At 42.1% G+C, this 25,129-nt stretch overlaps 1 protein-coding gene across 14 annotated transcripts in view; it reads right to left on the reverse strand.

Moving 5' to 3' along the window:
* The window catches only part of CLIP1 (CAP-Gly domain containing linker protein 1), a 67,018-nt gene extending 43,811 nt beyond the window's left edge, over nt 1-23,207 (reverse strand). For 6 of the 14 annotated variants that reach the window (XM_062614046.1, XM_062614116.1, XM_062614066.1 and 3 more), the window contains exons 1-3: nt 23,060-23,207; nt 11,139-11,334; nt 10,306-10,877 (exon numbers count right to left, since the gene is read on the reverse strand). In XM_062614046.1, coding sequence (XP_062470030.1) covers nt 10,306-10,877; nt 11,139-11,232 — 666 coding nt within the window. In that variant the 5' untranslated portion in view covers nt 11,233-11,334; nt 23,060-23,207. The other 8 variants (XM_062614107.1, XM_062614089.1, XM_062614099.1 and 5 more) reach the window with 4 other exon arrangements.
* Between the last annotated feature and the right edge of the window lie 1,922 nt (nt 23,208-25,129).

Here is a 25,129-nt window from a genome sequence, read left to right on the forward strand (position 1 = left end):
GAAGAGGGAATATATCATGCATATAATAAATATAACATATGTTAGAAGTATTTCCTGGGAAGAATTATCCCTGAAGTTAACGCGTTATTCACCCTCGGACATAATCTACTTTTTCTGGAGGATAAATATCATTAAGTACAAACATAAGAATGAAATTTAACTAAGCAGTGTGAGAGAAAAACATGCATGTGTCCGTAGGATTGGTCCATGATGGGTCTTCCAAGTTCTCCTTCTCCTTTCTATCAAGTTTGGGCGTTTTGTGTTGTTTTTTCTTTAAAGATCAATTTGGAAGACACCTTAAGGTGAAGACTGGTCAGTTCTGTGCACAGTTTCCCTGCTCAATTCTGTACTGAGGTCAACAGAGTTATGTAAAAGAGGCTATTAAAAAAAAACCATTAAAGAAATTCGACAGGAAAACTAGAACAATAGCCTAGATAAGGAGCATCCCTTCAAAGACAATAGTCAGGTTTGTGGCTGCACAGAGGGATTCCTCAGCTCCTTTCACAGAAGCTTTTAGGCAGGCCAAGGAATTTCACTGCAGTTTTGTGAAGTGTGTGTGCTGTTGCTTTGCTTTTATAATAAACAATCTAAGTCAGTTACCAACACACATGGAGAAACCTTTCCATAGGAAGGTAAATGGGGGGAGAAAGGTAAGAGCTATCTGAAGCACAGCAGTGGAAAAGGATAACTATATGCAAAAACTTCCAGAGACAGGAAAAAATCTGTTCCCTCCAACTCAAACTGTTCATAAATCTCTAGATAAGTCATGCTAGCTCCAGGATAACACACATTAAACTTGGGCACAGAATATTCATTCCATTTTGTTTCATACCTTGGCCCTGCTAGTCTTCCACATTTAGGCCAAAAATGCATGGCATTTGTTTCGAAGACATTGCATCCAAATCTGGAAGGAAAACTCTGGCAATGACCAGTGTCCACTGGACCTGCTCCAGCAATCACAGTGGATGTGCTCAGCCCAGTGGGAGCAAGCAAATGAAGGAATTCATATCCCGAGAACATATGGGGATGCACAACATGAGATCCCCAGGAGAAACAGCAATGTGACTTGTCTTGTAACCATGGTAGCAGGGTTATTTTAAAACAAGATGCAAGGAAGGATGCCATGGAATTTTGGTGGTTTTTTTTCCCAAACCTAGTCAAGCTTCTTTGAATAACCAGCTACTACACTTCTGCTTCCTACAAATACCAAAATGGCATCATTACCAATAGCAATCAGAGTACACTGGGGCAGTGGAGTGCTCATACACAGCATCACGAAAGGTCTATGCATGCAGTTTTTCTTAGTTTCAAGCAAAAGCCTTCTAAATCTTCAGCTTTAAAGACAGAGTCAACATTGCTCTCTCTATGGAGCCTGAACCATATGTATTTCTCTCCAGCTGCAATTAAGCACTCTGCATGTGATGACACAACTACCTTGAAAGTGTCTAATAACCACTTATTCCCTTGGTAGTACAATGTGAGATGCTCTTGAGAAATGCAGTAGGGTAAAGGCTTTTAGAGAACCATAGAATCCCAGTCTGGTTTGGGTTGGAAGGGACCTTAAAGCTCATCCAGATCCAACCTCCTGCAGGGACAACCTTCCACTAGAGCAGGTTGCTGCAAGCCCCATCCAACCTGGCCTGTTTTCTATGCACAGAACTTGCTGTACATACACAGACCTACACTTAGTGCTCTAAAGGGGAAAAAAATTAAAGATGCAATTACACTAAACTGTATGTACCAAAATGAAAAAAAAGAATTGTACTTACAGAATTAGAGCATTTATTATAGAAGTACAGAAAAATTATTAAGAATTATAATTAAAGGAATGATACCCAAACATGTAAAAGAAACCCCAAAACAACCCCAAACCAAAACCACCCTAGTTGCATTTGCCAGTGGATCTACTTCCCAGTACTGCATGAAGCACTAGAACAAAACTAGCCCAGTTCTTAAAAGATGCAGAAAAAAAGGTAATTAGAAAGATTCATAGAAGTTTCATGGAAAAATGGGGCATCACCACGAAGTTTTCCATGACTTTCATCCCTGCTAAGACAGGTCACTAAATACTAGAGCAACAAACTCCCAGACCTTTTTTTAGCCAGTTACCATACTCAACATAGTCAAGCTGTAAAACATGAAGCAATAATACAGCAGAGAATCTAGGTTAGGCTGCAGGTCATTGTGGGGTGAGGAAATCTGCTTGGAATTCACTAGTGTTATGTCAAACACATGGGAAACTTGATGAAATTCCATTTAGCAAATGATAACTTAAGCTTACATTAACTTGCTGCAATGTAAAGTAAGTAGCAAAATGGGTTTGTAAACCTGAAGCAGGTTTCAAACATCTTGATGAAATCCTGATGAGCACATCAACCTTTGAAGTTTGATGTGAGAAGCTTTGCAGAGCTGCATTTCTACAGGTAAGTATAAGTAGGAACAAATAAACCAGTGTAATCCAGGAAAAAAACAGGAGATGATCTAAAAAGCGAGGCTGCTATTTAAACAGTGCCCACTGAAAATGCAGCTCACCTGGAAAAGAGGACAGCCACTGTCTGAAACTTCCTCAGTGTAACCGTATCACTTACTCAGACCAACTGAGTAAGAGTTAAAGCTTAGAAGTTAACTCTTAAAGTTTAACTTAAGTTTAAGTTAAAAGTTAAGTTTAACTCTGCTTAACTGAGCAGAGTTAAGAGGGTGAGTAACAATTGCTCTGTCCCCTCTTCTGCCTGAGTACTTACTTATGGTGACCCTTGAAAAGCATTAATTGGCTATTTCTGCATTTGTCACATAGAGATATTTCCAGAACCATCCCATAATATGCAGCATCTGAGAAAGCAAAACCCACCCAGACAATCATAATCCTGCCTTTGGAAAACCTGGGTTCTACTAATCAGAATCTTATGTCTCTTGTTTCTCAAATTGAGAGGAATTGTTTCCAGCTGGCAAAAGCACCTTTGTTTAGTTGATTTGTTCACCTATTCAAGGCCAGAGGGTACCATCAGATCACCACCTGGGGCTCTCCTTATTCAGCAGGTCTCTACATTAACCCTGTAACTGTGCCGAGCTCAGCTGTATGTGCTGATGTCCTTAGATCAGAGCTGATACCCATCAGAAAACATGCTTCCACTGACAGGCTATTTTCATAGTTAATCACTCCATTGTTAGAAACACATTTAAATTTGAAATAAACCGAATTTGACTGTGGCTTCTGGCCACTGACTCTCATGATGCTTTTCCATGGAAGATCACTGAGCTCCTTCTGCAACTGGCACTCACCATGCAGATACACACGTTTTAAGCAAGACACCTCAATTTTTCCCTTCCTAAATTAAACAGATTGAGTTCTTCAGATCTTTTATTGCAAAATACTTTCCCTTGCTTGAGTCATTTTGCAGCCTCTCCAGCAGAGAGCTGCCCATGGCTGTTGTGCAGCTTCTCTCTCATGCTTATACACTGCCACTGAATGCAAAATGCAAACAGCTTGGACATGAAGTAACAAGTGCCTCTGACTGCTCCATGCATACTGTTACCTACTCCTCTGAGATTTCATCAGGAATGATTTACTATTGCTTCCAGAGCATGGATCAAAGTGCTGAACAGTACTGGCACCAAATTGGCCCAAAGGAAAACCACAGTCCTGATTATATTCAATGGTAGTACCAGGCAAGCCACTTCTGGGGGAGGGAGGAGGAGAGGTATTTGCCATCCACTGCCCAGTTCTTAAATACATCAAAAAAAATCCAATGCTATTTTGAAAGTGAGAGTGTTATATTGCATTCTAAAGTAAAATAATGATAATAATAAAATCTTACTGCACAACAGTTTTCTTCATTACATCTATAGTTTCAAAATTGCCATGTTTTAGTTTGTCAGCATCTGGCTCCTCCATCAGTTTTTGCCTGGCTTTTTCTTCCTCCTGATATTAGACATTCTAGGTTCAAATTATCCAACTTCCTCTTAGAAACATCTGCAGAACATCTGACACTTGATCAGGACAGGACTGGAAGAGTGCTGGACTATCTCCTGAACTTTAAACCTCCTCCCTAATTCAGCATTTTCAAACCAGCAATTCTGTGAATAGCAGGACTAATGATGTCAGCTTTCCTGTGGCACTGGATATTATGGTCGAGTGACTTTGCTATCAAAAAATGCAGTGTAAAAATGCAACACTGATGGGAACAGCGCTTAGACAAGATCTTGATCATGTGGATTCTGTGATGTGCAAAAGGCTGTGAAGGCAAATTGCAGGCTTTCCAAATTTGGTGGTTAAATTCTCTGCCTTCCAGTGGGCTCTCTGCTCCCACAGAACTTGGAAGAGCTCATCTCTAAAACCTCCACATTTCTACCCACTCTGGTTGCAGCTGACCAGCAAAGCCAAAGTGGGCAGAAGAGCCAACGTGCAATGAGACACTCACAGACACAGAGCTATCGCTTCACTTCCCAAAGAAAACAGTTTAATAATTGAGTGATGTGCTATTGGTGTTCAGTTCATTCACTCGACTCATTCAGGCACAAAGGAAGCAATACAAAACCCTAAGAGCAATTCCATACTACGAAAGACACGTGTGATTTGCCACCACAAAAAAAAAAGCAAAGGCAAAGACTTAAATAAGTAAATAAATAAATTGTTCTTTCGCCCATCCTGTGTTGAAATGAACAAGGACAACGTGTTCCTGGATCTCGCTCCAGTTGGGAAGGGAGGGGAAAGGAGACACAAGGAGTCTGCATACACAGAAAGGCCACCAGTCTTGCATGATCAAACTATTAACAAAGCATGTGGAAGAGTCACTGACTGTTGCCATTATATCCCAGTAACTCACATGCAATTTTAAGTAAGGAGTTGCCAAAACAAAATGACTCATAGTCAGACACAACTCACACCTTGCTGCAACAGGATAAATTTAACATGTTACTGTTACCTAGCTCACAGATAAATATGGCCTGAAAACCACTTAGAAGTGACATTAAAAGAAAGCTGCAGTCTGCACAGAAAATCACCCCGATGAGTTACGAAGCCCTTGGCTACCTCTATCCTTCAGCTATATCCTCATATATGTATTTCATGCTGAAGCAGCCACTCGGCAAACTGATCTACATTATACTTTACAGTATCCAAAATACGGTGCCTAAATATACATACATACATAAGAATCACTTTCATTCTTGATTTAACATGACAAAGCCGTCAAAATACCTCAGTCAAGTCAGCTAAGGATAAAGCAAAAGTGTGAGCGAGCAGTTAATGTTGTGGTGTGTTTGCAGTTACAGCGAGGGAGGCTCAGGCGAGGACAGCCCCAACAGAGCACACAAATCACATGCTCCTGACCTCCAAATTTTTCTTCCTTTTCTATCCTCAGATGTATTGTGGCAGGGTATTTCTGCATTGCTTTAACTGGAACAGTGCTGATGAATATTTGGGGTTTCTTAACAAATACTATTACAGAGTTTTAAATAGACTAAGCTCAGAAGGGCATTTTCTATTCAGAATGCTACAGAAACTGGAAAATGGAAAACTTAAAATACCATGCGGACAACACAGGAATACTTCCGAAGGGAGAAACCTCTCTCTACATGTGAAGTTTCTTTTCCCCTTCATTGCTTTTAAGAGCTCTGGAATTTAATCACTTGACAGCCTTACGTCATGTTTACTTGAGGATAGGTTACACATGGGTGGAAACAAATCTGACAATAATCTCCTATCAGTCTCTGCCTATTACATCACTCAAGAACACCGTGAGAAGTAACAAAGCAGGAAATAACTTGCAGTGAGCAGTGTAAAACAGAGGAGGAGAAATTAGATGTTACTCATGCACAGAGAGTAACTGTGCAAAAAGGCCCCATTAGCACACACCTGTAAATCTATTTTGCAACCATCTGTGAACATATGGACAGAGGCCCCAGTTACAGCTTTACAGCTCAGCTCCAGAAGCATCAGATTTGGCAGGCTGTGATGAAGCTGTAACTGGTTAAATGAATGAAAGCACTTTAATCCCTTGAGAAGGCTAAGGCCCCTTAGTTGATAAGATTTCCATTTATTTATTTATTTTAAATACAGCATCTGGTCCCTCCAGAAAAAAAGAGCTTAAGATGCTCTCAAAGCTGCTTCAACTTTTGGTCGGTGCAGCAGCTGTCACACAAAGCAGGTCTCCTCCCTTTCATTTCAACAAGTTGGGTTTGGTTGGTTGGTTAGTTCAGGAGGTTTTGTTTGTTTGTTTTTAAAATCAGCTTTGCATTGGGCTCTTAAGAAATCATCAGTGTTTGCAATACCAGGGCAAACAGGTTCTCTGGCTGCAACTCAAACAGGAAACAAACTGGCTTAGCCTGAAAGTCATTTGTTTTCTGCATTAGTTTTCAGTTATTCTCTCCCCATCTGGTTCAGTACCTAATGACAACTTTTCCATGGCACAAGAAGGGATCACTTTTCACATAGGAATCCTTATTTATACGAGGTTTAAAATGCTCAATCCGTAGCCCAAGACCTTGCACTGTGTCATTAACTCACTCAAGGCTAGATGAGTGCAATGAAGAAAGCACAGGTTTCCACATCAACATTTCCTACTTCACAGCAAGCCCCAAATACGAGATCAGGCTGCCCAGAGTTAATGTTCTCTCTCTAACAACTAAATCATATCCAGATTCCAGAACATACTTCAGATGTTAAGAATGGAAATTATGGTTAATACAGAGCTATTTGCATTACTCTCTCCATTAATAACTTTTCCTTTGGTTTAGCTCTATTATTTTCTTCCAGTTAAAGTTACACATCAATGCAACAAATGCAAAAGCTGAATTAATGAGTTATGTATCAGAAACCACAATTCCTTTAAATATGTACTTTATCACCCTGTATTTTCAACATTTCTACATATTAACATGAAGTATTTCCACATACTTGTCAGTGAAAGGAAAGTTGCTGCTCAGCTTCAAGTTGACTGGCAATTACACACATGCCTGTTGAATATGCCTCAGATGTACTGGGATTTGAGAGAGAGACTTCTTACGAGAGATTCCCAAGACAACTTAATCGCCTTTGAGAAGGAGTAGACTACAGAACCCTAAAGGATCTCTCCTTTTGCACTGGAACATCGCTTTTGGAGGTATAATATTTCACTTGTGTAGTCACTTCACTTTGATTTGCTTTGACTCCTCCAGAAACCCAAGAAAGAGAACTTCCAAGAAGACAGGACAATGTGAATTTCTCCTGAAGGAGCTGACAACTTCTTCCCATGTAAAGAAACAGTACTAACATCTCAGTAGGAACTTAAAATGGTTCCAGCAAAGCTTAGCTGTTGGGAAACATCAGGTTGTCAAGCCTGAAGTGCTTTAAACCAAACATTTCAGGTCCAAAACGTTGTGTCAAATTTACATTTGTGTAATGCAAAAGAGAAGCAGAGTTTACATGTGAATTGGTAAATGCATTTCTCTGGCATTTAAACAGTTGTTAGAATGGCCTTTTGTTTCTTGATAACCCAGACTGGATGATATCTTCAAAAAAAAGGTTAAAATTATATACTTGGGGGTTTTCTGCCTCAAACCAACCAGTTGTCAGCAAAATGGAAAACAAAAACATACTGACTGGATCAATTCCAGATAACTTCTACTGATCACAGAATAATAGAATAGTTTGGATAGGAAGATATCTTAAAGATCATCCACTTCCAGCCCCCTGCCACAGGGAGGGATGCATTCCACTACAACAGGTTGCTCCAACTGCATTTTGAAATCAAAGCTGGAGGAAAACATTTAACAGATTGAAATACTCCAGTGTAACACTCCACACCCTAAGATCACACACTGGGATCAAAGTCGAGCCACATATGAAGTCCATCCCAAAATGTAATCTTAGCTGACGAGCTATGTTTTACCCACCTATAAATCTGCCCTTAAGGACATACTTTTCCAGTTAGGTATTCTAATCAGACACCCAAATGAGCTTTTGTCTATCATGAATTCATTGTTCTGATGAACTGCAATTCTACACCGCTGGAGGCTCGCTGTTTTCAAGATGCAATTCTCAGCAGTTGTTTTCCCCATATATCAATAATCATCACAGCACTGCTATTACTAAGGAACTTCACAACGTATTCAACAGCAGTCAATCCAAGCTGCAAGAACTGATGAACGTGTGCAGCATTTAGTTGCTGGAGTTCTGCAGTGGTACAGCCAGACTGGAACAGCTCATGGCTATGATGCCACATTGTCACTCAGGAAACTGTGCTAAGGTGGTGCCTACAGATTTTATCAGCCTCTAATCCTCTTGCAGAACATATAACCAAAAAATCACTGCTATAAAGTCAGTATAAATAAAAAGCAAATGACATGAAGCAGTCCAGTTGCATTTGTACCTTTGAAGGAGATGCAATGACTAAGCAAGCTACAGTAAGTGACAGTGACAGGCCTGTCACAGTGACAGGTCCTTTGTAACCAGTGCTAGGTGTAGGCTCTGAGAACAGTTTCCTGCAATTACTAACAGCTCAGTTCTACAGCCCATAGTGCTGGGCAGGAGCTCAGTGGCAGAGAAAAAGAATATTAATAAGAAGAATGGATCATTCAAGTTCACTATTATCTGCACTAACCTGGCAATTTAAGGTATTTAAACCTGAATTATTATTAGACATGACATCAGTAGAGTCTGGATCAACTACAAAAAACCAGCATAGGACCCAAGAGGGTTAAAAACCAGAAGACAAGAATCCTGTCCATTTAGCATTCATATTCCTGTGTATACACTGTCTTATACCGACATATAAACTACATACATCCATCACTGACAACCTGTGCTAGGAATTGCCCCAAAACCTCAAACTAGAATGTGATGATTCAACAGGAAGACTTAAGGCAAACAGAGCAAGTAGGGTGGATGAAATAGTAAGCTTAACCTGTTCTACTTCAGAAACAGAATTTGGGACCTTATTACTATCAAACTGTGGCACTTAGGATATGCTGCTTCTGTAACCTGCGTTAATAAGATACAGGAAAACTAAGAGTGATGCCTTCACTGCCATCAGAGAATTGACCCACCCAAAAATGACATCCCAGGAGATCTCACACAGATCCTTAGGAAAAAGGCAAACAAGCGGTTAAAAAATGAGGCTGAGAGTGCTCTGACAGACATAGCTGGGGATAAACTGTAAATCTTTGCTTCCATTGCCACTCCCAAGAAAACACATCTCAGCCCGACCCTGCCAGCAAACACTGCCCTCACTTCACCTTAGTCCCCTTCATGCTTTCTTCAACTTGGCCCTATGTTTTGAGCTCTCTTTACACAGAAAGAGGAGTTAAATTCTTCATTAAAAAAATGAAATTAAAACCCCCTAAAGTATCCATCCACCTTCACTGCAGAACCATTATCTGGTGGGGCACTGCAAGGCAAACAACAAAATCCATGCGATTTTTTTCTGCACGAAGTTCTTATGGTAATCCAGAAATGCTTTCTACGCCAGGGCATCCCCTCCTGCCCTTGTTTTTACCTAATGGAACTTGAAAAAATGATATTGTAAATGAAAAGAGATTGTAGCAAAATAACACTAAACCAATTACTCAGTCTGGTGACACTCACATAATTCAAACCTAAAATCAGATCTGTTACAGTAATTGTAGATTTGGTGGATATACAAGTATCATTTTGTTATATTTGAAGGGTGCACACAGCCTTCAAGAATACAACAAGCAATGTACCACCAGCTTTCCGCAGCCTTTTCAAGCAAATGCTTGTGTTTCAAGGCAAAGCTTCCCACTTTTCTTAGTGGGTGCATATCAATTCAGTTAATCAAAAGTGACCTGCGGTCTATTACTTCGATGCAACTATAAAAGATACACGATTATTTGAACAAAGGTGTTTAAACTAACAAAATTAAATCCCTTTTATAAAAGAGTGAAATGATCCATCAGCAGAAGCACTTCTGATTCTGGATTTAGGAAGGGCAGCCAAAGTAACATGGCACATCACCAACAGAACACGTAATTCCTGGATGATCAGTGGCATTATGTGACTGCTTCTGCTGCTGCCTATCACCACTCAGGGGAACAATCAAGCATTCATCTGTTAGTTTTCTAAAGATATGGCCTGGAATAGGGCAAAAGAACTGTATGGAAATCCCATAACTGGAGTTACTCAAGGTATGGAAGATAAACTACAACTGTTAAATACTGAATGTCTGCCTGCAGAAGATGCTTGATGACAAGAAAGCTAGAGCATAAATTTACAATACTTTAATAAAAGAAACAGTAGGAAAGCTTCGAATATTAGCTACGATTTATCAATCAAGAGCAGACACAGAGGCTGCTGCAGGGGAACCTTACCAGAACACGATCTCCAATTTTGAGCTCCCTTTCTCCCTTCTTTAGTGATCCAGCTTCAGAGAGATTCGATATCGATTCACTTGCAGTTTTTGAAAGATTGCTGATCTGAGAAGGAGTTGAGTGCTCCTTAGAAGCAAGTGGTGAAGTTTTCTGTGGAATTCCTGAAGGGGGAAGCGCAGCAGCGGCTGAAGACACCATGCTAGCAGCTGATGTGGAAGTTGGTGATGTAGCCCTAGAAGCATGAGCTGTCTGTGTACCATTGGCTTCATCTTCTGTCAACACTTTTCTTGTCAATTTTGATGGTCTTGTAAATATTCCCCTCAAGGGTTCACACTGGAAATAGCGCACTCCAGCCACAGAGCCATCGTTCTTCCCAATGGGCTCATCTAGAACAATCCCTGCCCACTGTCCTGGAGCGAACTGTGTTTCACCGAGAAACTGAATAAAGCCAGGTTTATTTCCATTGACCCAAACACGCTCCCCAACTCTAAAATCATCCACAAATTCTTCAGGTGCATCTGTAGTGGTTGTACTTGAGGTCTTTTCATTGGAAGCTGCTTTTTCTGGTGGAGCTGGAATCAAACACAATGAGAAAACAGGAATCAAATAATATTCCAGAGTGCATCGTTACTTAGCTTGAATGTAACAAGCATTTGGAAAGCCATGATTTGTGTAAGGAAGAGCTTCCAATTTTCTCAAGAAAACATTATAATATCTGGAATACAGTAATTCCTTGGTGTAAATAGCAAAATCAGTGCATACTTAGAGCTTTCAAGGTACTTCTTATTAGATTACGAATAAGGGAAGAGTGAAGATATTTAAACATTCCTTACCAGCTGCAACAGACACGGGTGTTTTCAGCAATGTTCCCCCATGCTTGATGGTCTTTGAAGGAGCCTTAAGTCCACTTGGTTTTAACATACTCATCTTTCTGCAATACCAGTGTTAATCCTCTTTGTCTATAACAACTATCTTTTTCCAAACATGGATAAAATATATTCTTCAAGTTCTTCCAATTCTGGAATAAACCTGTATATAAAAATATTAGACATGAAACAAAAGTCAGTATTTTAACTGCTGCAGAAGAGATTTCTATACATACAAATAGCCTGTGTATGAAATGCATGACAGAAGATGCTTTGCAGTAACAACCAGAAGCATTTCCCAGGATAGCATTTCCAACTCAGCATCCTTTGAAGGCCATCTCCTATTAAAAGACACCAAGTTTGAACATAAACCACTAAAATAACTCACTTCACTGAATACTGCTGTATTCATCTTAAACTGAAAGGCTATTTTGACAAAGAAAAACAAAGCCCTGAGTAGCATTACTGACATTACACATAGATATAGCCACTCTGTGTATATCTGTTTTCATATACCACTGTTTTCTGTCACTTTTTCAAGTGTTGCTATATCACAGCAAAACCAACTTGAGACTAGAGAACTAACTGCAAAAGAAAGCAAGAGAACCAGGAATTTCTGGATAGAGTTTTAAAGAGAGATTGGCACTGAAAAACTAAAGCTGCTCGAGTTAGATGCTGCTAACTAAAAAGGAAACATCCACCTCAGCTGTATGTGATCTCTTAGATCACAAGATACACTGGCTCAGTCCCCAACACAGTGCCCCAACCACGCTCCTCTGGGAAGAGGAGGGACTCTTCCCTGCGTTGCTAGGATAGTCTGGCTCTGACTTGGAAGCCAGCTATAAGCTTTTCAGCGAACTACATCATGAGGGGTTTGCCATGGAAGGCATCTTTCTTCTGATTGCAACAACTTCAGAAAGGCTTTTTCATTTAGAATGAAAAATCTACGTGTTTTTTCCCCTCAAATACTGTGAGGTCAGTGCTTTACCCCATCTTCAAAAGCACAAACTGTTCTGCATCAACACAGCTTGGCTATTTGCTAAGCTTTATAAGGCACTGACAGAACTGCTATGGCCACATAATAAAGACCAGCACACATCGAAACAAAAACCTGAAGGGGAAAAAAAGGAAAGCACAGACATGTAGCAACAGACTGTTTGCTCAGAACATGGCAAACAAAAGCTGCAGAGCAGGTCTCAGTCCTGCCAGTTCCTTGCATTTTGGCAGCAATGGGCCCATGTGTGCAGGCAGAAAGCTGACCCATTGCAGCCTTCCCAAAACCAGTATTCCCAGGTGCATGTGCTGGGTGTACTGGGTATTTAAATGCAAAACAAACACTCCTGAAGGAGAGACTGCCATGCCACAGGAAGGAAGACTAAGGAGACAAGCCAACCATGCCTTTTACCTAACAGTGCAAGTTCTATCTCTCATGTATTATTAATAGCCAGCACATTAAATCAATTCACTGTGAAAGGAAGGAAAGTATCAGGCATACTGCTTTGTGAACCTAAATATGAGAGTGAAAGGTTTTTTATGCTACCTTAAGATCTTCCATGCCAAGTTGAAGGCATCTTCTAAGAAGTCTGCAAAAACGTTATACTTTCAAAAGCATTAATTACACTTTGGATGTATGGTGTGTGTCTGCAATTTAAGTTATGCACCATGAAAACTAGCAAGTAGCACTGGGAAGACTTCTGAACCTTTTTTCTAGCATTGCCAGCAGTATGCTACCCACCCAGCTGCAGAATTATGACTACTGAAGAGAAATATTTCTTCACTGTTTCTGCAAGATACACGGTAGTTTACTATTAATTCTTAAGTGGGAGTTAGCTCTCTAAAATCAAAGCAGAAGAACAGGAATGAAATACGAGTGGGAGGCACAGTTATATACAAGAACCACCAGAGGACCACATAAAATGTCACTTTGGACACAGCAGGAACACTGGGGGGTGGGGGGGGTGTATTTTTCCCTTCCTACTACATACCTGCCCTGCCTGCTAAATCTCAATGCATCATATGTGCATCACTTTCCTCCACCCATCTAAATCCACTGAACAGAAAAACTGTACACAATAAAGAAGGTTTTGGTACATACAGAAATGCAGGAAATATTGAGGTCAGTTCTTTTGAGTTCACAGTCTTTGTCAGTAACAAACACCAAATTTATGTAAACGCAACCACCCTGTTTGAGCCAAAGCAAGTCCCCCTCAAGAAACCAGGAAGCTAGAAGCTGTCTTACAACATTCTGCCATTCTTTTCCATTTCCTATGGCTTTTTTTGCCCCTAAAGAACATTCCAGCACCACACAGGTAATAACCATCTATATTGTGCAAGGCCAGGTACAGTAAAAGACAACAAACACTGAAGTACCCCCCCCAAATTATACTTTTCCATTTTCAAATAGTTATTTATTAATAGATGTTTGACAAACCTCTGCTCAACAGAAAGCCAGAATGTTCCAATGCAGCATTTCTTGGCTCAGGGTGCTCATTCATATTTTAATCTTGCTCTCCACAGTCATGGGTTATATATTCGCTGTGTCATTTGCTTTTCTGAACATACAGGGCCTTCAACTAGGCCAAAAGTAACACAATCCTTCGTGCCCTGGTTTCAGAGTTACTGAAACTGAGGCTTAATTCCAAAAGCTGCTAAAATACTGTCAATGCTTTTTGGTAAATTACTGCCTTACTGCAGTAGTGAAAAATACAACTTGAGGTCTAAGAACAAGGCAGGACCTTCACAGCAGCACTTCCTAACAGAATTCATCAAACACTGAAAGCACACGAATTTGCATCAAGTGATTTCGAGCATCATGCACTCCAGCATTTCCTAACAGGCTCCAGATGTCAGTTCCCTCATTTGAGTTCCTCCAAGAGCCAGCAGCTACTTGTCTCAATTTGTTCTCTTTCTTGCCTTGAATAAGCCTCAGCCTTCCTGAAAAAGGTTCTTTATAACCAATAGGCAATAACTGAAAGCTTCTCAAAAGATCCTATCAGGAACCTGAGGAAATGCCCAGAAAGAATCCAACAATACACCCTATTTAAGTGTTTGAAACCACAAGTTCTACCAATACTGCAATTGAGCATAGAGAGAGATGTTAAACACAAGCTTTACCCTTATGCTATTACTGGGTAATATACGATTTCATATAATATGAAAACATGTTATTCTCAAATGAACTGCAATTTTTGTGTGTTGATTACTAAAGATTTTCTAACGCAGACATGAATCCCTGCACTGGCCCTTTTAGCTGATTAGTAACATCCTTATTTACCTTTTACATACCTCTAAGTAGTGCACGGATCAAAGCAATCCATAAGCAACAAGTTGAGAAGCACTGGTATAAGGAAATAAATCCTACTAATCTGATAATAGGCATGAATTTTATTGGCAAGTTGAGATTAAAAATAAATAAATAAAATTGAACCACAAAATGTTGAATTGAAAAAGTAGAATGTTCTCAAACTGCCGAAAAAGGAATTTATCTAATAGGAAGAAACCAGCTGCCACTGGCTCTTTCAAAGTTGTATTTTCAACAAGTAGCACTCCAAAATGTACTAAAACATAACTAAATAAGAAAACAGGGGGAAAAGTGAAAGCCTCAGGTCACTCCACTTAAGACCCCTGCAGGCACGACAGGAATGTAAGACCAGTAGTTCTTTAAGCTTAGCTGACAAGTGTGCTGCCACCACCACCTCCTTCCTCAGCACAGGTAGTGCCATGATTAAAAGTAAAACGTTTCACCTGACAAAATATTTGAGACCATGACCTGACAATTTAAGAATCATTTACTACCATCACTACTACCGTGGAGCAGATGCAGTGTTTCCATGGAGAAAAGCAAGTTGTCTGTCCATTTGGTAGGGAAACAAAGAAGGCATTCTAGAAGAGAGCAGCAGCATGTTTGAACTGACTCAAAACAGACTGGATAATCTCCGTCTTCTGCATGCAGACACATGCAGCCTGACTCTGCAGTGTACTCTGAAGCTGGAGCATCACTCTCATGATTTATTTGTATAATAAAGTGAAACAATTCTTTGATGATCATCTGCTACCAGTCATGCATGAGTTCTTCAAAACACTTCAATTTAATGAGATTAAGATTAAACTTCATTAACACCATTAAGAGACTAAATATTGTTGGAAAATGCCATTCAACACCAACACATTTCTAAGCTCAAAAGAGGTCCCTTCAATTTGTTAATTCTGTTAAGTGTACTGGTGCTTTGCAAAGTACACATAAAGACTAGCAAATCCAGAGTAAGGATCCTAGAAGGGCTGCCCAGAACAGACAACTCTGCTGAAAATCTCACAGGGATCTATAACCAGAGAAGATCCTATACAATCCCAGTGGCACTCAACTGGTAGGCGCCTAGAAAACAAATCCTGCCCATGCCATGAAGAAAATGCAATGTGCACAAAATAAATGTATTTCAAGGCCCACCACAATGCAGTAACTTCACTTTCCTGAACAAAAAGCAAACTCACCACATGAAGCACTATGTTTGAAATAGCAGCCCAAGCAGCATTTCTTAAATAGCTATTTCATACTCTTGACGTTCATACCACTATGGCCAAGCTTTCAGCAGCTCATGAATCATGCCTCAAATATCCAAACGATGGTTTAAAGAAAGTAACTTGGAATTTTGAACCTGGAAAGATGACTTCTCTGGTCCAGGAGTTCCTCCAAGAGCTCAGACCCTCCACAGTTACAAACACAACTCCTAAACTTACCTCTAACTTAAAGCATATGAGCACCTTCTGTATGATTCAGATCCAATTCTTATTACAGCTAAATACAGCTCTGTATTTGCAGCCTCCTGGGCTGGTATTATATTTCTGTAAAAAGTAAGTATATATATTTCCAAAAAATAACGCTTTTAGTTGAATTTAGAGACTTTTGAGATTCATGCACAATTCAAAAACACAACCACATTTCAGCTTTGAGCAAAAGAAATGTCTTTACACTGTGCTGCTGTTTGCTTCTTGCTGCCTCTTTAAGGATATTCCTCTCTCTGCGAGAATGTGCCAGACCACAGAGACCTTCTGGAAGGTTCAGACAGGAATGAGATTAATTCATTCACAGCAGGGCCACAGACTGGGACATACCCACCAACACCCTTAGTGAAACAATTACACAAGCATAGTCCTCTATTACATGTTATGCTGCCAGATTTCCCGTGTTTAAGAAAACGGCAATGTCAGCACACCCACTGTGAGAGATGAGCAATGGAACAATGGTCTTCCTCATCATGGTGCCTCCTCTGCTGTATTCGGAGTCTACTGGAGATATTTCATGTTGGGCAACCAAAAAAATTGAATCACTGTTTTGCATTGGATTACATTTATGATGAAATGGATTCCACAGCAGACAGTATCCATTGTAAATGTCACACTAAGCTTCAAAGTCAGTTCTGTTACAAGTAGGTAAAACTATTACTAAAAGATGGATTTCCAGACCCTTCATGCTTAACTTCACAGACTTCTCTTACAGTTGTAGAGCCTTAGAATGATCTGTGTTGGAAGAGACCCAAAAGCTCATCCAGTTCCAACCCCCTGCCACGGGCAGGGACACATTCCACTAGAGCAGCTTGCTCCAAGCCCCTGTGTTCAACCTGGCCTTGAACACTGCCAGGGATGGGGCAGCCACAGCTTCTCTGGGCACCCTGTGCCAGCGCCTCAGCACCCTCACAGGGAAGAACTTCTGCCTAAGAGCTCATCTACATCACTATCTTTAGAAAAGACACTAAAATACTGTGCACTATGTAATTCAATGTTTATCATGCTAAGTGCTATCATATTTATTTAGCTTACTGGATGCCCTATTAATGCCAACATCAAAACATATGGGCTGGTATGTGCCTATCTAAGCAGGGGTTTGTATCTCACTTTTAAAGATATAAAAAATTTGCATTTAAAACTCAGCTCATCAGGTAGGAAAAATACAATAAAAGGAATCAAGAGCTTTCTCTCAGATCTGCTGTTTGCAGATTCTGGCATAGAAAATAAAAAATCAATAAGAAAATAAGCAAGAACATCTCCTTTATACAGGATCATTCTTATGACATTCTGCAGCTCATTCCAGCTCAATCAGGTACACCCTTCACAAAGGCAAACACTCATCCCATATGAACCACAAAGCTTCAGTTTCTTATACCATGTTCTTAACATAAATATGTATTTTATAAGGGACAGACTCTTCCAGAGAGCATTTCTGTTTATTGTAACCAAGCATAACTCTTACATTAACAGAATGAAAGCAACTCTTTGCTCTTCTGAAGTGCCTTCAAAGTCACTACCAGGATTACTCCAGGAAATGAGTGTTGCAAGCAGGATTTAGTACACTTCTAGTAGAACTTGGAATACAATTTGCTTTTGCTAGCATAAAAATACAAACCCAAAAGCTTGTAGTAGGTTGGGAAGTATGCCCACTGCTATGACACAGCTCTTTTTGACAGTGTCATTCGTTTGATGAACAAAACTTGAAATGAAGAGTGGCCAACAAATGACTCAAACTGAAACATATCTATACAATCACTAGCAGAGGTCCTGAAAAGAATCTTTCAACTCTATTTCAGAGGGCATTTATTTAGATAAACTAAGTCTGAAGCAACTCCTATGTTACCCAGAGGATATCCAAAACAGCCCCAACACCGTAACACAAACACTATGCCTTGTCATCACTCTTCCCACTATCATGCAACCATCACACCACAGTATAAGGACATCCCCATAAATAGCTACTGGTTTTCTATAACTTCAAAGGGTGACTCTCTGTCTCCTTAAGAACCCAGAAGACATTCCTACTTTCTTGTACGTTTAGAGGGACTAGGGAAGAATGAAATTTGTTGCTCGGGCATTAACCCAAATGCCCCACAATGCTGTCCCTCATCAAGGAGGCGGCTAATCTTGAGCTCAACCAGCAGCTTTAGATTTGTTTCTTAACTAAGACGGAGGATAGATGCTGTATTTCTGCATCATGGAGATGGCTTAAAGAGTTTTCTGTGCAAGTTCATGGATCCGTAGTGTATTCAGGACCAAAAACTTGTAGATTATCTTTCAGCATCTTTTAGGGCAGCCAGGCCTGCATACAAATCCATATTTACCCTTTGATTTTGAACCTGCTGGGTAATTTCAACTAAATAAAAGGCAGAGGGCTTCTAAAAAAGCCCCAGATTACATTACTCTGACAAGCTTCACAGAAGTAGGAGGGAGACTCGTGTTCCAATAGTCTTGAGTTTCTCCCAGTGACTTTACATCAGACTACCTAACTTCTGATGCAGAATGGAAAACCAAAGGTATTGCCATCAATACACTGGCAGCAGGTTATATAAAATCTGAATGTAATACAGGGAGGAAGGCAACCACTGTAAGATACAAATCCACTGAAAATTAGAGGGTTTTAGTGGCATTTCTAAGTTGGTAAATCAGACACATCATGGTTATCTACCTTGGGAAGTGCAGGATATTCACTGCAAACTGGACAAACATAATACTCTGTGCACATGCTTGGGAAAGGAAAAAGGCAGGGAAAATTCCTGTAAGTAAGGAACTGTACTAAGATCAAGATGAATCAGATCAAATATATAGTAAGAGGCTTAGGACCTCAAACCATCAGTCAGATATTACAGCAATGCTATGAGGAAGGTAATTCATTAAAGCTTCTGCTCTACTTACGGATCTTAATTCTGCATCAAGGACATTTTAAGTCACCTCATCATTCCAGAACTTGCTATGCTCATTCAGATTCCTAAATGCCTCAAGATCCTCAGTAAAAAATATACCACTGACACACACAGACTGCTGAATGTGAAGCACAAATAAGAGAGGGTGTCTGTAACAGTAAAAACCTATTTTGGGCTAGCAATTTGTGAGTAATTTCTTCCTCAATCTACGTTGCTATTTCTAAACACAGTCTGTTCCAGTTTTCTAAAAGATTCCCATCTTCAATTAATAAGGAAGAGCTGGAAACTGCTAAAGAGCTTTAAGAAAAGAAAAATCCCAGAAAATATGATGCAAACTCTAACGCTTCAATCTGCCACTGTACACATGCATTATAGAAATGTCACTGCTATAGTCTATTAAAAGATCAGAAAGCACATGATCCTCCTAAGCACACATAATTCTCTACAGAATGAGTCAAGGACTGAGAAGTAAATCAAAGTTAGCACCTGAGAAAGTAAATGGCTCTGGGAAGCCCGCTATCGATACTTACTACTTTTCCTACGTATTTCTAAGGGAATTCCGTGCCTTTCCCAAAAGCCCTCCATTTTGATAACAAGCAGAGTAATTTGTTTAACTGTCGGCACTGACTTCTGATAATAACACACTTCAACCATCTCAGAAAGCGCATTCAGTCCACAATAACAACGATGATTCTGGAACAGTAGAGCATCAAGCTTAAGTTATTTGGGATTTAAAGTTTAAATGAAAGCTTGAGAAGCAAAATGCCACCTCCTGTCAGCCTCAAACCCAAACGCTTACAAACAAAGACACAAGGCTTCTCCCTAACACAATTGCGACTGGGGCAGCTGAAACAAAGATGCTGCTTTTTATAGGAAGAATTGAATTTTGATAGACTTGGGTGAAACTGTAACTGTTTCACACTCTGAAAATATCGAGTCAGCATTCCCTTTTTAGCTCTCCGTGTTCTTAGCCTTTTAAATTAGCACCATGACTGCTATACGGCTGGCATATAAGAAAGTAGAAGTACAAATACAGAACTCAGATAAATACTGCTGTGATTGAGTGGATGCTGCTGCCAAGCAGAGAAACAGAATGACAGCGTCACATAAGTGAATTCTATCAAATACTGCCTTGCAATTTCCCCTCAAAATAAGCTAGAAATATTGTCAGCAAGATAATAAAGACTGGGAAAACTGAAGGGCTTTTAATGGTGTTTCTCCTTGAAACAGCAAAGTGAAGACATGCCTTCTAAATTAAAAGAGTTCGTGGTACTAGTCCCTCAAGAGTCTCTGAGGTTTGTACAAACAAGTGATGAGACATTCCAGGTGGAAAACAGCCAGGTGTTAAGGTAGGAACCTGTACAGTCTGTTCTTAGATACAGCTTCTAAATCCTTTCCATCCTTTCAGAAGCCGGGAGCTAGATACCAGAGTTGTGGGTTAATTTCTAAGGGTCAGCTGTACCCCTGTGAGTGCAACACCACTCTGCAAAATTAAATGCCTGTAGAGAACAGACACCTGGATGAGCACAAACATATTAGTAGATGTCTGAAATCATCAGGGACTGTGCTGCTGGCAGAGCTGGCTTCGGTTCCGCAGGTCAAGAACGAAATGGTTGCTCCAGCAGAAACTGGCATCTAGCTGAGGCAGCTGAGATTACAGCTAATGCAGTATGTAATTGCCTTTCATGAAATAACCAAACACCATCCATCTAAGGCATTTCTAAACAGGCCGCTCCAATAAGGATTCCAGTGCGTTACTTTTTATATGTGCCAGCAGAGCCAGTAGTCCCTAAGGAATGCCAAAAAATTCAACAAGAGCTGCATTCATTCGTGGCCATCATATTCAAACATTAGAAAACTCACACTCAACATATGGAGCTAACATTTGACCTGAACATTTTAAAGAGTGAAAGAAAAGCTGCTTTGAAAGATCACATTGGCAAGAGAGATCCTTCTATTTCTTTTGAAGGAAGAATTGTGCTGAAATATTCTCAGTCACTCCCAAGAAAAACTTTAACAGGGCTAAAAGGATAAAGGGAGGAATGCTGAAGGAATTAGCCAATTTGTCCAAGCTAAGTAAATAAAGGCTGTCCTGGATATTCACATGCAGAAGATGGTAAACAGATACGGCCCATAGCTCAGGCAGAGTATCTACAGCAGCTCTACAAAGTCAGAGCAATCAAAGCACTGCTTCTTCCTGCAGTATAATCCCACGAGGAAAGAGGTGGTTTATTTCCTACAGGATACCTCTGTGATGAGGATACAAGACAGCTGTTTTTCTGCCCTCTTCCTCTTTAAAAGAAACCACGCAAATTATGTAAAACTAATCCTTTTGCCAAATAAAATCTTCCTCTTGATCCCTAAGGATACAGACATTTGAGGTCACATTTCCAAGCCTTCCTGCTTCAGCCAACACATCCCTTCGCTACACAGGAAACTTTAGTGCACTTCAGCACATGTAAGGAGCGGACAGAGAATCCTGAAATCTCATGCTTTTAAAGCAAGAACTAATAACCCTGTGCACTTGTTTCAGTCATTCTACATTCAGTATGTAAAAGAAGAAGTTTAGTACCTGAACAGTTGTAACAGACTAAGATAGGTTGTGGCTGGAGGGTGGTTATTTACTTTTCCTCTGCAGGATCTAGTCTGCTATCTTGTTACACGTTGTAGCAGGTGCACACAGACACACACTTAAGGAAAACCTCTGGCAGTGCTGGTTCCAGAATTACAGGCATATTTCTGCCCTTTCAATAATTCTCTTCCCACAGCAGCAGGCAGAAAGGCACTTCCTCTTTTGCGCCTCTTTTCTCCCTTCTTCCTACACGTTAATACAGATACCACGTTTTGAGTTCCTTCTGCTCAAAGACCTCAAAGCAACCTGTGAACTTCCATAAAACCCTTCCCATCCAGCACACTGGGGAGTGAGTGAGTGAGTGATGGGGCGGGGAGCAAAGAGCCTTCATTTCACGGTCATATATTTAACCATGAACACAGTCACAGACTGGATTTCCATCCTCGTGCTGTTTTGGGACAGATTTTTGTGCTGTTGGCTTCTGTTTCTTTTCATTTTTTACAATTATTTAAACCACACAAAGATGTTCTAAGGAAAGGGAAAATTTAACTCCTGATTTTAATGCAGCAAGAGCGGCATTAACATCTGAGTAACAGCACCAATTACCTTGTGGCCCATGACAGCTGAGGCACTCAACAGAGAGCACTGAACCGCCTCAGGTAGCAGCAGCACCAGGTATATAGCGGGAAGCAGGAGGGGCCCCACAGCACAGCCTTTGCCTGGGGGTCCCACAGGTTTGAGCTGGCAGTGAGCTCAAGCTGAGCCTCCCAGCGATACAGGAGGAGCTCGCCTGCAAGCCAGTCGCTTTGAGAACAACGCAAGCGTAAGGAGCAGACATAAACCAAACAAACAGAGAGAAAGCCAAGGTAAATTATAAGCCAAACGTTAATCAGTAAAACACCAGCATGCAAGCGTGGGACGCCGAGAACTGCAGGTCAGCGTTTACACCATGTCGTGCTCAGACCCCTTCCCCACAGCACCATCCACTCAAGGCAGCAGTAACGAGCACAGCGCTGCATCCACGGGCGAGACTCGAGCAGAGCCTGCCCTCACCGCGCTCATGTCCCTGCCTGCTCCTCAGGAACCGCACACACACCCAAGGGCTGGGCGCGGGGCGAGAAAAAGGGAGCCCCGAAAACACCGGGTCCCCCCCCGCACCCTGCCCGCCCCGCTCTCCTCACCAGCCCCCGAGTCCACAGAGCTCAGCTACCTCACGGGCAGCCAGCCCCGTCCAACCGGGGCCACGGCGGCGGCAGCCATAAGGGAACGGCACGAGCCCAAGCACGGGAACCAGCCCAACCGGCGGCTGTCACCGTGGCCACGTGTGGCGGAGGCCAGCAGCAAGCCGGGCCGCACCCAGCCCGGCATCGCCTCACGCGGGTCCCCTCAGCGCAAGGGCCCCCCCGGCCCCTCACAGCCCGCCCAGCGCCTCACGGCCGCCCCCGCGCCGCCTCGCTTCCTCACCGCGGGCACAGCGCGGCGCCCGGACGGGAAGCGGAGGCCCCGCGGCGGGAGGCGGCCGGCGGCTCCCCCCCCGCCCTCAGGAGCCGCCGTTGCAAGCCCGGTAGCGCCGCTGCCCCCCGTCCGCCCCCCAACTCCTTCCCCCGCGCGGGCCCCAACGGCGGCCTCACCGCTGCCCCCTCAGCTCCGCGCCACCGCCGGGCGCAGCTCCTGCCGCTGCCGCCTCCCCCTCTGCAGCGGCGCCTCCCGGCTCGCACGGGGCGGGGCGGGCACACAACGTCTGCGCCCGGCCTGGCCCGCGGCGCCGCGAGGCGGGGACTGCAGCAGCGGGAACCGCGCCTGCCCCGCGCCCGCTCCCACCGCTGCCCCCAGCGCCCCCGCTTTGTTCGCCCCGGGGCGCGGGGGTCCCCTCGGTGTAACCCTGCCGAGGAGGAGGGCGGGCCCCGGGAGCCGCCCAGCACGGCAGCCCCACAGGGGGCTCGCTGCGGAGGGTCGGCTTGGTACCCGCGCGGGGAGGGGGGGGGGACCGAGCACCGGTAGCGCCGACCCCCGGGAGATGCGCTGCAGTAGCAGGCGGGCGTGAACGGGAGGGGTTGGGAGGAGAGGAGAGGGAGATGTGAAGCACGCAGCTCGCAATAGGTGAATAACTTCACTGGCTGCTGCTTTTCTCCATTTTCCTTTTGTCCTAACGCCCAGGAACTGATCATTCCTTCCTTTTCCCTACTGAATATTTTAATTTCAGTGTGTCTGTGAATCAATGCACTGGAACCCGGCACTACCCCACTGCTAAAGTTTAAATAGCTGCAGTGGTCACGCCAACACCATCATCAACAGCTTAACACCAATTTTCACGGGTGAATCAACCAGCTCTGCTTCACTTTATCTCTTTAAACAGGCAACAGCTAGCTGGCTCCTAACTGCTGAATCCATCACAAAGCAAAGTCCAGTTTGCAGTCTCACAGATCGTTTCGTTTCTGCATGATGCCATTCAAACAAAAGGGTGATGAGAAAGCAGTTCCAGGGCCGGAACCTGATTGCAATTTGTTTCATTTTGGCTCCATTCTCTGGCATTACTCCAGCATGGTAAAGCACAAAATGGTGTGACGCAGTCCCTCAAATAATAGGCTTCAACTAGATCAGCATTTAGCAATGTTTGTAAGGATTCCTATTCCTAAATGTTAAATAGATTCTCTCACTGTGAGCAGTAGATGTGGAATCAGATACTGGAATCCATGGACAGCCAGCTCCTGTCTCCCTGCAAAATTTGACAGAAGCTTTGCTGAGTGAGGACTTGAGGACTGAAACATTAGATTGTGTTTAGAAGTGCAGAGCCAGCAACTGACTGCTTAAACCAAAACATTGACCCTGCAGGCCCTATGGAAGTAATCCCTCCCTTACATTAAAAACTAGGGAATCAGACTTAACTTTACAGAACACCTGCCCAAAATACCTGCTGGTTTGGGAACTGCACTCGTGAGCCTTTGTGCTTGGTTCTGGGAGTGTAGGTTTGAACTTGGTACACTGATGTGATGCCAAAACCGAATGTGGTTTTCTCTCAGCGTATCATTTTACTTCATTAATTTCATCTTTTTGTCTCAGTTCCCTTGTTACCATATAGGTACAATGGTAACAAGTTCAATGCACATTGAGCTTGGTAACAGGTTCAATGCACACTGAACTGCAACTACGTTTGCATCCAATTTGTAGCAATCGTTATGATAAAAGACATTTGCACTATAAATCACAGAACTATAAAGGCCTAAATATGATTGAAAGAAACCGTCTTTGATTCCACTCCTAGTGCCTCTCTTCTCTGAACCACAAGATCCCGTCAGTCAACGTATAATATACAGACATTTTCATAACTCTACATAAACAGGAATTGCTGGATGCTCCAAGGAAATGCAGGATGCCGACATAACTACTGGCATCCTGGCCACAAGTATAAGACCCACTTCAGAATTAAAAGTGTTCTCTTGCATAATGTGGGAACACCAGTTGAAATCATTTCTGCCCTCCTTTGGACTTGTGAAGGGTCCAAAAGTATCAAAGCTTCTCTTTAAGAACAACATCTAAAGATACCCTCACTTAAGAGATCCATTTTTATATTCAATGGGACATATCCACATAAAAAGGAAGATTCTGAGTGTAGGATTTTTTTCTTCATCTAAATGAGCTCTTCAATATGAACACCTGCTTCAAAACAAAGCAACTAAATGCTTTGGGAGTTTTTTGTAATC

Source organism: Pezoporus occidentalis, unplaced genomic scaffold (genome assembly GCF_034315485.1).
Source record: "Pezoporus occidentalis ecotype Australia unplaced genomic scaffold, CSIRO_AGI_Poc_V1 ctg102, whole genome shotgun sequence".
In the NCBI taxonomy this organism is placed as follows: Eukaryota; Metazoa; Chordata; class Aves; order Psittaciformes; family Psittacidae; genus Pezoporus; species Pezoporus occidentalis.